Below are 12152 nucleotides of genomic sequence, written 5' to 3'. Positions count from 1 at the left end.
ATCAGGGTTATCCCACAAAACTAGTGGAAGATCAATTTTCTAAAGCCTTAACTACATCTAGAACTGACTTACTTAGAACTCGTGCCAAAGCTGAGAAGAAATTGTTTCCATTTGTAACAACATTTAATCCAAATTTACCTGATGTTGGTCGCATCATCAGAAAACACCTAGGTATTTTGGAATCCAACCCCAAATTAAAAGAATTTTTTCCGCCAAATTCCATCATAGCCTCTTTTCGAAGATCTAAAAACCTTAAGGAGTTGTTAGCGCCATCTCGTTATGGCTCTAACACTAAGGTTGAAGAGGTTGTTGAGGTTAAGGGTTGCTTTAAATGCAAAAGAACAAGATGTGATCTCTGTCGCAACTACCTTGTTGAATCAAATTCTTTCCAAAGTTTTCAAACAGGCAAGAGCTATAAGATACGATTGAAACTCTCCTGTGATTCAAAAAATGTCATTTATTTGGCTTCGTGTAAGAAATGTAACTTACAATACATTGGCTCTACAACAACAGATTTTAGAGTTAGATTTCGCAACCACAAGTCTGCTATGCTGACCAAGAAAAAGACTTGTGAGGTAGCGGTGCATTTCAACAGAACACCGCACGACTTAAACGACTTTTCTTTCCAGTGTATTGATCAAGTGCAGATAAATGCAAACAATACAAGTAACATCGAAAAGCTTTTAATCACTAAAGAGGCATATTGGAGTGCACAGTTGTTCTCTCTGGCACCTTTTGGCTTGAATAAACGTCAGGAATTCCACTCGAAAAAAAGAATAAACTACAATTAGCGCAAAAATAACTTGCAAATTTGGCGGTTATCTTAGTTCAGGTGTTCAAAGGCCCTGACCTTGGATCTTGTTAGCTTTGTTAGCGCTAGGTTTTCTCAGGGGCCCCCATCGGGGAATTTATTACATTATTGTTGTTTAAGGGCCCTGTTTAGGGCGCCTGTTGTGCCTTGCCGCGGCATAGTTTCAAGGGCTTTGTTTGGGGATTTTGGGACCGCCTTTTTTGAACATTGAATATTTTACACGCGGGTCCCTTCACACTTTCGGCTGACTCGACGAATCGCGTTACTTTTTTGATATTAATCTTATTTGTATTATATTCGATTATTTATTCTTATTTGGTTTGTGTCTTTTGAGTTTTGTACCGCATTGTCATAGTATCTCGCTTAGTAATCACCGATTGTTTATCATTGGTTAATTTTTTCGTTTTCATGTGTTACCACGCCCTGTTATGTAATCATCTTTGTAATATGATGTCATTTTTTATACTGTAAATTTATTTAAGGTTATTGTAATTTATTATTCACTTGCACTGCAACTGATGAAGGTCTTTGACCGAAACGTTTATTTTTATTAAATTTTTAAACTTTTTTTTAGATTTCTTAGATTTTTTACTGTATATATATATTTTTTTCGCTCGAAGTTGTCCGTCCTCGTTTTCCACAATTGCCTATATATATATATATATATATATAAGCTAGTGACAGTGAGTGTAAACAGAGGTTTCATGAATGGTGAAATAACCATAATTCTGATAATAGATTTCGCAGAAACAATTTTCAAGTGTGACTTCCTAGCCTCAAATCGCGTCCCTATAAGCATGGAGATATTCAAGGTGCATAACAGGGTGACAAGTTTGCGGAAAGGCAACACCTAAAACTTAAAATATTAGTTACTGCCATTTTCAACCGCACATAAGTGTGTAACCTTAAACAAATATCGAAGCAGAATTGATGCAGAACATATATCAGCCTTTGCTAAACCGATCAACAAGAAACCTGGTATTAGGTCATGAAATCGTGTAATATCTTCCAACACCGCGCTGGTCATCGCAAAAATTTCAATGAAGTAGTGAAACATGAAAAACGCATGAAATGCGTTGAATTACAGCCTCGTTTATTATTGATTAAAATGCGCTTTTCAGTTGTTTATGTGTACTCCTTTCTTTCTTTTTTCTCGTTTTTGTTTTGTTCTAGAGTTAATATTTTCATGGTACTATACATAGAAGGAAGGATTATTGCTAAGGCTTTGCTTTCTCAGCTGAAACAAAGAAATAAGGTATACGTATTCTGGCAAAGATAATGCATGTCTCTTCCACTATATAACACGAATCGAATCCAAGGCGAAAACCTGTAGGTTTACATTACAACTTCACACACCTTTAAAATGGATCTTTCTGAAATAGCTTTTCGGCCGCTGGCTGTTGTAGCTTGAAGGATCAGTTTATTCCTGTAGGCATTGCTTTCGAAGGCAACCGAAAGCATCTTGAAAAATTTCGGTTTTTACTCGAAACATCTTGAATAATTTGGGTTTTTACTCGGTTTGAAAAACGTGAGATTTTTTGGAAGGAGACCTCAAACGATTTCAAAAGACCGGAACAATGACGCAATTAATCTACGGATGATTCTTGTAGCGTAAAATTTACGCCAAGTGCAACTTATAGAGACGACATAGCACGCAAGAAAAAAAAACTGACAACACAGATTGCAGACACTTTTCCGGCCGAAGGGTTACATGAACCACGCAGTAATAAAACATTATCCTTTATATCCGATCACAAAACGTTTGAGCTCATTGGACTTAAGACTCAATCAAGTCTTTAATACCTTTTACCACAGTTCATTCTGTAAGTTCTTGTAAAATGTTATCAAATGTCCTATAGATTTTTAAGATTAAGACAGAAATACTGATAATTACCACCAAGAGAAAGTAAAAAATTATCTTCAGTATCGCTGTAGGCGCTCCACAGCGATTTCAGCAACGATTTCAACAACGATGCAAAGAAAAAAATTATTATTTGACATGGTTCAACGTGGACAAAAGAATATTTAACACCGTTCATTGATCCATTAACTCTACCTGAAAAAATCTAACCTATTCTATCAATTGAACTCCTTTTCTTTACACTAACTTGCAAACTATAAATTTCCTTTTTTGCACAGTATTCTTCCAGCTTTTTTTTTCGTTCAACGAATTTCCTTAAAATTCAACTGATCAGTAAACACATGTTGCTCTGTGATAAAAGGCGATATTTTCTTTAAACCGGTTGTGTTGCCTCAGCTTAAACAAGCAACCCGGTAAATTCCTTTTAAAAAGAAATCATTTCTTTGTTTTGTTTTGTTTTGTTTTAAATAAAACCATGAACCACAATACTGATAAAAAGAGCTAAACCCCCACCTAATTACAATAGACAGAGTTACAAAGTAAACAAGAACCTTTCAGCTGCATGGACACAATGCCTTTCCATTTGTTCCAAAAGACAAAACACAACATATAAAAGACAGAGCTATTTTGAATGGGTACTGCATTTCTTAGAACCTGAGTTCGATAGCAGAAAAGAGATCTAAAATGAAGTCTTTTGTGGCCATTTTCCTGTTTGCCTTCATGGCTGGCCTTCGTGCAGACGATTTTGAAGAGTTATTATTGGCTGACGACGATGAGGGCGGAGTTCCCGACAGACATCCTTATGTGGTGCGTATGGGTCACTGATTTCCGTAAAAAATATTATATTAAGAGTTTGAACGACAAAAAATACATCCGTTCACATTGTTGATTCAAAATAAAGTAAATTGGTTACCTAAAAGGGTTACATTTCGGTAGTCACAATGTATAATGTTTCAGGCGTTCATATTAAAATGCTGATTTCAGCACGTAGTAAAAGGCATTGTCCATAAATTTAGACAATTTTAAGGAAAACAAATCGCAGAGCAAATTTCAGTAAATCATTAAGATCATTTTTTCCTTTGCAGTGTTTTACTTAGCCGCAACCTCAGCCTGGAGGCGACAACTATAATGCCACCCAACTGTTAATTGATTTGTCTTTAGATATTTGGTTTTGTTGTGCTGTTCTTGTTGTTGCGCCGGTTTTTGTCTTTGTTGTTGTTGTTGCCGTTTTTAAAACTAGATGTCAATTCCTTTTTATGTTTTTTGTATGATGTTTCTATAGCAATGCAAAATCGACCTATATGACTGCTTTAAAGCTGGAACTCTCAGCAAGAAGGAATGTATGTTGAAGTACAAGTCTTGCATGGCTGTGTTGATACCAACCTTACCGCCAATTGTTGTAAGTATAATGTTGCTTTAAAATGAAGCTGAAACGTTTTAATTGGAAAAAAAATTTGATCGAATTCATATTTTGTTAGCTAGTGATTTCAAACCAATCAACACTGCAATCCTTTATTCATGGATTTTATGCTGAAGAACATAGATATACAATAGTAAGTCGTAGTTAGTACTAAATGCAAGTAAAAACTATGATTGCTCTATTAGAGAGATCAACCGCGCATCTCATATATATCTCTGCGTTTCCCACCATTTCGTTCATAATGTATGTTCATTTGATTTTATATACGTGCTTGTTTGTTTATTCATTTATTAGACAACTTGCAACAACAAGCTGTACGACTGCATTAAAGCTGGTAAAGGGAAGTTGGAATGTATGAAGGAGTACTCGTCCTGCATGTCTGCGATTATACCATCTCTACCACCATTCATGGTAAGTGTTATACGAAACATCGATATACTGCTTGCTGCTGACATCAGCTCGTATTGGGTGTCTGTTCACTAAGTGCGCTCCGTTCACACTACGCCAGAGAAATTTGAAAACGGCGTTTTTATTCTGAAAGCCCATCACATGTTTTCTGTCCACACTGCGCCGGAGACCAAAGTCCAAAGACCAAAGTCCAGGGAGCTGGAAACACAAAAATCACCGGCCATTTTTAATATGGATTTAGGAAAGCTCGGGCAATGAAATCACACGTGAAAATCGCGATGTCATCGTTTTTGGAAAGCTCCGCTTCTAAAATGTTTTTCCTCGACACTAAAACGCAGATCCGGCGTTTTTAAATTCCTCCGCTTTGAAGAGCGTTTTCGAAAAGCTCCGTTTTCGTGAAGTTTTAGTGTGGACGGTAGGCCTAACCGTAGAAATAACGCACCTTTTTTTAAAATTTCTCCAGCGTAATGTGGACGGGGTCTAAAATGCCGCAAATGTATACTACCTTACCGGCGTTTTATGGTTGAGAAAAATGAACCAGTGACTGGGTCATAAAATGGATATTTACCCTTCATCAGACGAAAGAGTTCGTCTGGCCGTTTTTTATTTTTTTATTTTTTATTTTTTTATTTTTTTATTTATTTATTTTTTTTCATAACTTAAAGGAGCTACATCACGATTTTTGCATCTTGAAAAACTTAGCCTCAATTTTTCAAGCTCGTCGTTTTCAATCCGTTTTAATCTTCTCCATCCTTGACCATCGTTGCTCCCTCATGGTTTATTGTTACCTATTTGGTGTTTTTCTATCTTAGTAAACTACTATTTTCATTTCCTTCAATTTAAAGGTTATTTTGTACATAGCCAAAATACCGTGACTGAGCTCCTCTAACATCATACAGCATGACAATCGGTTATCACTGTGTAACGTTTTGACTGAAATAGCTTGAAATGCATGGATCCAATATTCCATCTATATGTTTGCTTGATTTAATATATGGGTTGTTCGTTGGTTGGTTTTTTCCAGACAGCCTGCAACAACAACTTAAAACAGTGTCTCAAAGAGCAGAGTTTTCTAGTTGGCAAAGCACAGTGTTTCGTTGACTATGGGAAATGCCTCATAAACAAAGGGTCAGTGACCGAAGCTTTAATGGATGCCAGTAACGACGGGGAACCTGGTAGACACCCTTATGTGGTAAGTTCGATAAATTTGTGCACCAGGAAGTTACCCATGGGCTATTTTTCTTTCGTGAGCCTAATGGAAGGGGGGGGGTGGGGATTCTGCCACACCTCAGCTCCCTTCCGCATGTAATTATTTCCCAAAGTATCACAATCAGTGGTATTAAACTTATATTCATGGCCTGTAAGACTCCGAACCTGTTTACTATATTCAGATCGCCAAAATGATGTCACAGATTTTTAAATGTTCCCCATCGTGGATCAGCAATATTGGATTTTGTTACCTTTTTTTGTTTGTTTGTTTTTAAATCTCATTGATTTTGTTTTAATAGTTAACTACACGCCACATATATATATTTTTTCTTTAGCAATGTAAAATCGACCTGTATGACTGCATGAGACTTGGTGTCAAAGGGAAGCTTGAGTGTATGAAGGAATACAAAGACTGTATGGCTGTGCTGATACCAACAATACCACCATTTGTCGTAAGTAGATTATTACAACTGAACTCTGTATTGGGAGAAGCCTTAAGAAGACTGCTCTCGATGATTGATACGTAATGTCTTGTTGATTGTCAGCATAAACATAATCATTCTTATTCTTTTGTTTAAGAAGATTATTCAACATAAGGAGAACATTTACTTAGCCGACCGATGGCTGTTGGTTGGTATAGTTATCGTAATTAAAACGGCCTAATCACGTGACCGTGTCCCATACAAAGTGCCGATGGAATTGCAATGCTTGCGCAGCACCAGAGTAAAATCCCATACAAACTTGGGCACAATTATTTCAGTGCTAATTTTGCAAATTGTCCCAATGAATTCTTAATTTGTATAGTTGTCCAAATTAAAAAGTAACTTTAACAATTCCTATGGGCAACATATTTAACAAATCAGAGGACTACATGCTGCCCAATTTGGAAATAATTGAATTAAGCAAAATTCCTCTAACAGTCCTCCTCCAATTTTGGCTGTCCTCGGAAACTCTCTCAGCTAACTATTTCCGAAACTGGACAGCATGTAGTTCTATTACATACACTGACAGTACCATGACGATCTCGATACATTTTGCCCGTTCTTCCCTCGTTGAGACGAATATATATTCAATTAGTTTGTGTAACCGGCATTTCAAGCGATTCTTCATAGATTGGTTTTGTCTGAAAACATAATTGCCTTCTTGCGGTGTCACATGAATTTCACATTATTTAGTAAGTAGACCTCAATTCAACTTTAGCTGAATTGGACATGCCTGTTTAAATATTGCGTGGAAATAAACAAATAAATTAATTAATAAAGTTGTATACCGCGAATAAGCCGTTCAGTTTAATTCACTTGTTTGATTGCTTCATTTGTTTCTACTAGGTAACTTGCAAGAATAACTTAGCACAGTGCCTGAACGAGTCGAAAGGATTGAAAGAAAAGGCCCAGTGTTTCCTTGACTTTGGCAAATGTCTGAAAAACAAGGGACCGGCTGAGGTTGCATTGGATGCGATCGAAGACATGGGACAAGTACAGGATGAAAACGGATATATAGTTAGTTTTTCATGAATAAATGTAAAGGTCAACACAAAAGAAATCGTATAGCAGTTAGATAAATGATATACTATCAATAAAGTACTATACTAGGGCATGACATTTCCATTCGAAATTGCTAAATTGAATGCAGACGTCTTTGACGACTGTCTAACCATATGCCTGTTATCTTTATAACCAGAGTAGGTGGGTGTTTTAACTTACTGGCAATGGATACACCTGGCTAGAAGTCACTTTTAAATGGGAATATTTCAAGAATAGTAGTCTCTAGGGGCAGGAATATTGGCCACGGCACCAAACAAAGTACTAATTTTAACTTTCCGATCTTTAGTGCCATTGTCTAGGGCAAGCAAAGCAAAGAAAAGCAAAAAAAAAAAAAAAGCGAAAATTCAAAGTGAACAAAAGGGGTTATAAAAAGGAAAAAGTTTGGAATTTAGAATCACTCCTACCTTGAGCTTTTTTAAAAACATTTTCCAGTGAAACATGCATAGCAAGCCAATTTGTCCGAATCCATCAGAGACCATCATGGCCACGCAATAATCGCCTTATCTTCACTGCTCATCGAGGGCGTGAGGGGTGAGGGCGGAGGGGGTGGAGGAATATTCACAGATCATAAAGAAAAAAGAATCAAACTTTTCATTCAGTTGCTCAGGAAACCTCTTGTGTGTTTTACGGTTAGACAACATGCAGTGGGTGCCACTCAGTTCTTAGACAAGATCCTGGCCAGTTCCACTTGATCAGATTTTTAAAGGAATAGATTCGTTGGTTTATCCTTATTTGATATCTTTAAATTTTCGTATCTCATCTACCAGAAGGTTGCTTGACTGATATGTTTTAGTTCAGTATTTGTAATTTGTTCATCTCTAAATGTAGCAATGTGCGAAGGACTTCTATCAATGCTTCAAGGACAAAAAGGACGCGAAGACATGTGCAGCTGAATACAAGGCTTGTGTGGAGGCACTGATTCCCGACTATGTGGTACGAAACGAAAGCAAACTTATTTGTTTTTCGCGATTTTAATTAAACTTGAAATTTTATTTTTCTGACTTTGAAACAAGACAACGAAAAGCAAGTTTCTTTCAAATTTCAACTGAGATGTAAGATTGAGTTTATTTTTATTTTTATTGCTTTAGTTTTTGTCCGCAAATTGTTGTTTAGTGCTTTATGCTATGGCTCGGTAAAGAAAAATAATGATAATAATAACATAAAAGTGTCCATACAATTTTATTTTGTTTGCAATAGCTGACTTCTTTTTCTATCGAAGATCTTTATATTGAAGTTGCATTGCCTAATAGGCTGGGGAGCTTTAAGTACATTTCGCTTTCGTGAGCGATTGCTGTAAAAAAAACAAAAAAAAAAAGCAGTGTACTACAGTTTTCGTCAAAACGTAATGAAAGAGCTAATAATTAAATTAGCTTTTAGCTATATACTTACAAGATAAAGATCTGAGACATACCGATGATTTTAAAATCCTAAAATAACGCCATTCTAAGGCGTTAAACTGCTTTATTTTATTTCACTGTTTGATTATAAATTTTATGATATTTATTTATTCATCTTTTTGGTGAACAATTACGACCTCCAACAGCTCTAGACCTTAGAGAAAGCTTTTTATATATAGATCAGTACGCTCTCTCTCTCTCTCTCTCTCTCTCTCTCTCTATATATATATATATATATATATATATATATAAATAAAAATATATATATATTATATATATATATATATATATATATATATATAAAAATATATAAAAAGTTAAGATGCTTCGAGCCAACAGGGATGCCACGCGCCAGAAGGATCCAAAAGGATTCGTAGTCCAAACCTCGAGTAATAAAATTTGTAAGCAATTGTGGAAAACGAGGACGGACAACTTCGAGCGAAAAAAATATATATATATACAGTAAATCTAAAAAAAGGTTTAAAAATTTAATAAAAATAAACGTTTCGGTCAAAGACCTTCATCAGTTGCAGTGCAAGTGAATAATAAATTACAATAACCTTAAATAAGTTTACAGTATAAAAAATGACATCATATTACAAAGATGATTACATAACAGGGCGTGGTAACACATGAAAACGAAAAAATTAACCAATGATAAACAATCGGTGATTACTAAGCGAGATACTATGACAATGCGGTACAAAACTCAAAAGACACAAACCAAATAAGAATAAATAATCGAATATAATACAAATAGGATTAATATCAAAAAAGTAACACGATTCGTCGAGTCAGCCGAAAGTGTGAAGGGACCCGCGTGTAAAATATTCAATGTTCAAAAAAGGCGGTCCCAAAATCCCCAAACAAAGCCCTTGAAACTATGCCGCGGCAAGTTATATATATATAACTTCAGAGAAGTTCAGGTCTCACGAGTAATCATCGTTTTATTGCTACAGAACTGTTTCGTATGGTACAAGGACCACACTCATCAGGCAATTTTCACGACTGAACTCGTTAAAATTAAAGTTCAGTCGTGAAAATTGCCTGATGAGTGTGGTCCTTGTACCATACGAAACAGTTCTGTAGCAATAAAACGATGATTACTCGTGAGACCTGAACTTCTCTGAAGTTATAGTTGATGCTCCTCAATCGATTGAGTTCAGCGCTCTACGAAATACGTTCTACTCAAAGAAAGAATATATATATATATATATATATATATATGTCTGGATATATGAAAACCGTGCTAATTTCAACACAACCACCCTGACACTTTTCCAAGAAAATACCCAGGCTTTTTCACTCGATCAACCACAGGCACTCTGTCAACACACAGCCTACTCACCCACCTTGCTTGTGTCTGGCTGGCTGGCTGCCAGCCCCTAAGACTGCAGGGCATTGCCGGCCAAGGCTGTCCTGCCAAGAAAATGAGCAGTTTCAACTGAGGAATGTGCCTCTCTCTGTGACCCACCCCACCCCCCTGGGGTTAGCTCCTGGCAGCCCCGCTTGGTATCAGCGGGTAGCCAGGTCCCAGGGCTATCTTCCCCCACCCTCCTTGACGGAAGCCCCCCTGGCTTTTCAAGCACCGCAAAGGCCTCCCTGCCGGCTATCGCCGGCAGGCAGGCGCGAAAGTTTTGCCCCAAATTTGACACGGTTTTCATAAATTCAGACATATATATATATATATATATATATATATATATATATATATATATATATATGTATATATATATATATAGGCAATTGTGGAAAACGAGGACGGACAACTTCGAGCGAAAAAAAATATATATACAGTAAAAAATCTAAGAAATCTAAAAAAAGGTTTAAAAATTTAATAAAAATAAACGTTTCGGTCAAAGACCTTCATCAGTTGCAGTGCCTGCAGGCTTTGACCGAAACGTTTATTTTTATTAAATTTTTAAACCTTTTTTTAGATTTCTTAGATTTTTTACTGTATATATATTTCTTTTTTCGCTCGAAGTTGTCCGTCCTCGTTTTCCACAATTGCCTACAAATTTCATTACTCGAGGTTTGGACTACGAATCCTTTTGGATCCTTCTGGCGCGTGGCATCCCTGTTGGCTCGAAGCATCTTAACTTTTTATATATATATATATATATATATATATATATATATATATATATATATAAACATCATCAAAAATCATAAGTCCATTGTTTTAATTTATCTCATTACTATTTTGTTATTAAACATACAATTTTTATTGAATCTTGTGTTCTATCCTTCTCATCTACAGAAACAGTGCTACGCGAAAGGTAAAGAGTGTTATACAAGTGCAACCACTGTGAAAGAAAAGTATGAGTGCGCTAAAGAACTGGGCTCCTGCCTTAAAAATGGCGCTTCCAGCTAAGCTACTAAACGAACCCCGAAAGTTTGAACCAGCACTGGATGGATACATAATGAAAGGGAAAAGCTAGCAGTTTGACAGTACAAAAAAGGAATAGAATAAAAAGAACATTAAATAATACCATTGTGGTTGCTCTCTTTGAATCCTTTGTATTTCTATTCGTCGAATGATGATCGATTATATTCCCATTTTACTTATTGAATTACTTATAAGCGCCCCCCGCCCCCCCGGGGCGGGGGTATATGGGCTATATAGGTATATGCGGCCCTAAAGGATATGGCTTTTCAGCCGTTTTGGTCATAAATAGGATATCTATTTTGGCCCTTTGATCAGAAATTAATTGGGTATGGTTTTTACACCCTGGTCTTGAATTAAGTATGTTATTTAGAAGAAGCTACTTTTTCATCATTATCGATAGGACCATCAACAAAAGCTTTTCATAAATTATGTTTAGAGCAACTGTGCCAGCCGCTACGGCCATAAATAGGGTATCGAATATTTGGTCAGGTCATAAATAGGGTAGGGAAAATCGCAGATTATGGTCATAATAGGGTAAGAGTTTTGGGGAACGAGTCGCACACCCCAACCCAATTTTTCTGGGAGTACCTCCTCCGGGCTTATAACTTCCCGATCAAGCCTAAAAATCTATATACATGGACAATAATCACATAAAAGGTCAATCTGTAAAAGAGAATAACCTATTTTGGAGGTACATCAATCACAGATTCCACTCCTGAAATTAAGACACCGTACCATTTAGATCCGGCTAATGTTTTTCATATTTCAACGTTGTCAGATCATTTGGTTTTTTTCGAGGGCAACACAACATCGATACGATGCAGAAAATTGAATACAAATGTTAGTGCAGTTTTATAAGGAAAAAAAAAGTAGCTAATCTTTGAAAAGTGAATGTTGATTCTGCATCATTATACACCAGGTGTTAGCATAAAATCATAATTATTTCTCGCCACCATTGTACTCAGATATTTTATTTCCTCTTCTTTCGCATGCAAATAAACATGCTATTTCTACAACTGTTGTCAATGATCTACAAAAGTAATTTTTATCTGAAAAGATTGTCAGTAATGTTCTTCCGAAGAATTTTCTGATAAGAGAAAAATCAAAGTGAAT

General features: G+C 36.2%; 1 protein-coding gene across 1 annotated transcript; it reads left to right on the top strand.

Annotated features, from left to right (window-relative positions):
* Positions 1-3301: 3301 nt before the first annotated feature.
* Positions 3302-11157, top strand: LOC145480767 (uncharacterized). Its single transcript, XM_081459091.1, has 8 exons — positions 3302-3479; positions 3955-4071; positions 4387-4503; positions 5525-5692; positions 6045-6161; positions 7038-7208; positions 8082-8186; positions 10911-11157. Exons 1-8 carry the CDS (start codon positions 3357-3359, stop codon positions 11022-11024), a joined length of 1032 nt encoding a protein of 343 aa, XP_081315217.1. The 5' UTR covers positions 3302-3356; the 3' UTR covers positions 11025-11157.
* The last annotated feature ends 995 nt before the right edge of the window (positions 11158-12152 follow it).

Source organism: Orbicella franksi, chromosome 3 (genome assembly GCF_964199315.1).
Source record: "Orbicella franksi chromosome 3, jaOrbFran1.1, whole genome shotgun sequence".
NCBI classification, from domain to species: Eukaryota; Metazoa; Cnidaria; class Anthozoa; order Scleractinia; family Merulinidae; genus Orbicella; species Orbicella franksi.
Note: the sequence above shows the minus strand (reverse complement) of the source record. Positions and strands in the feature narration are given on the sequence as shown.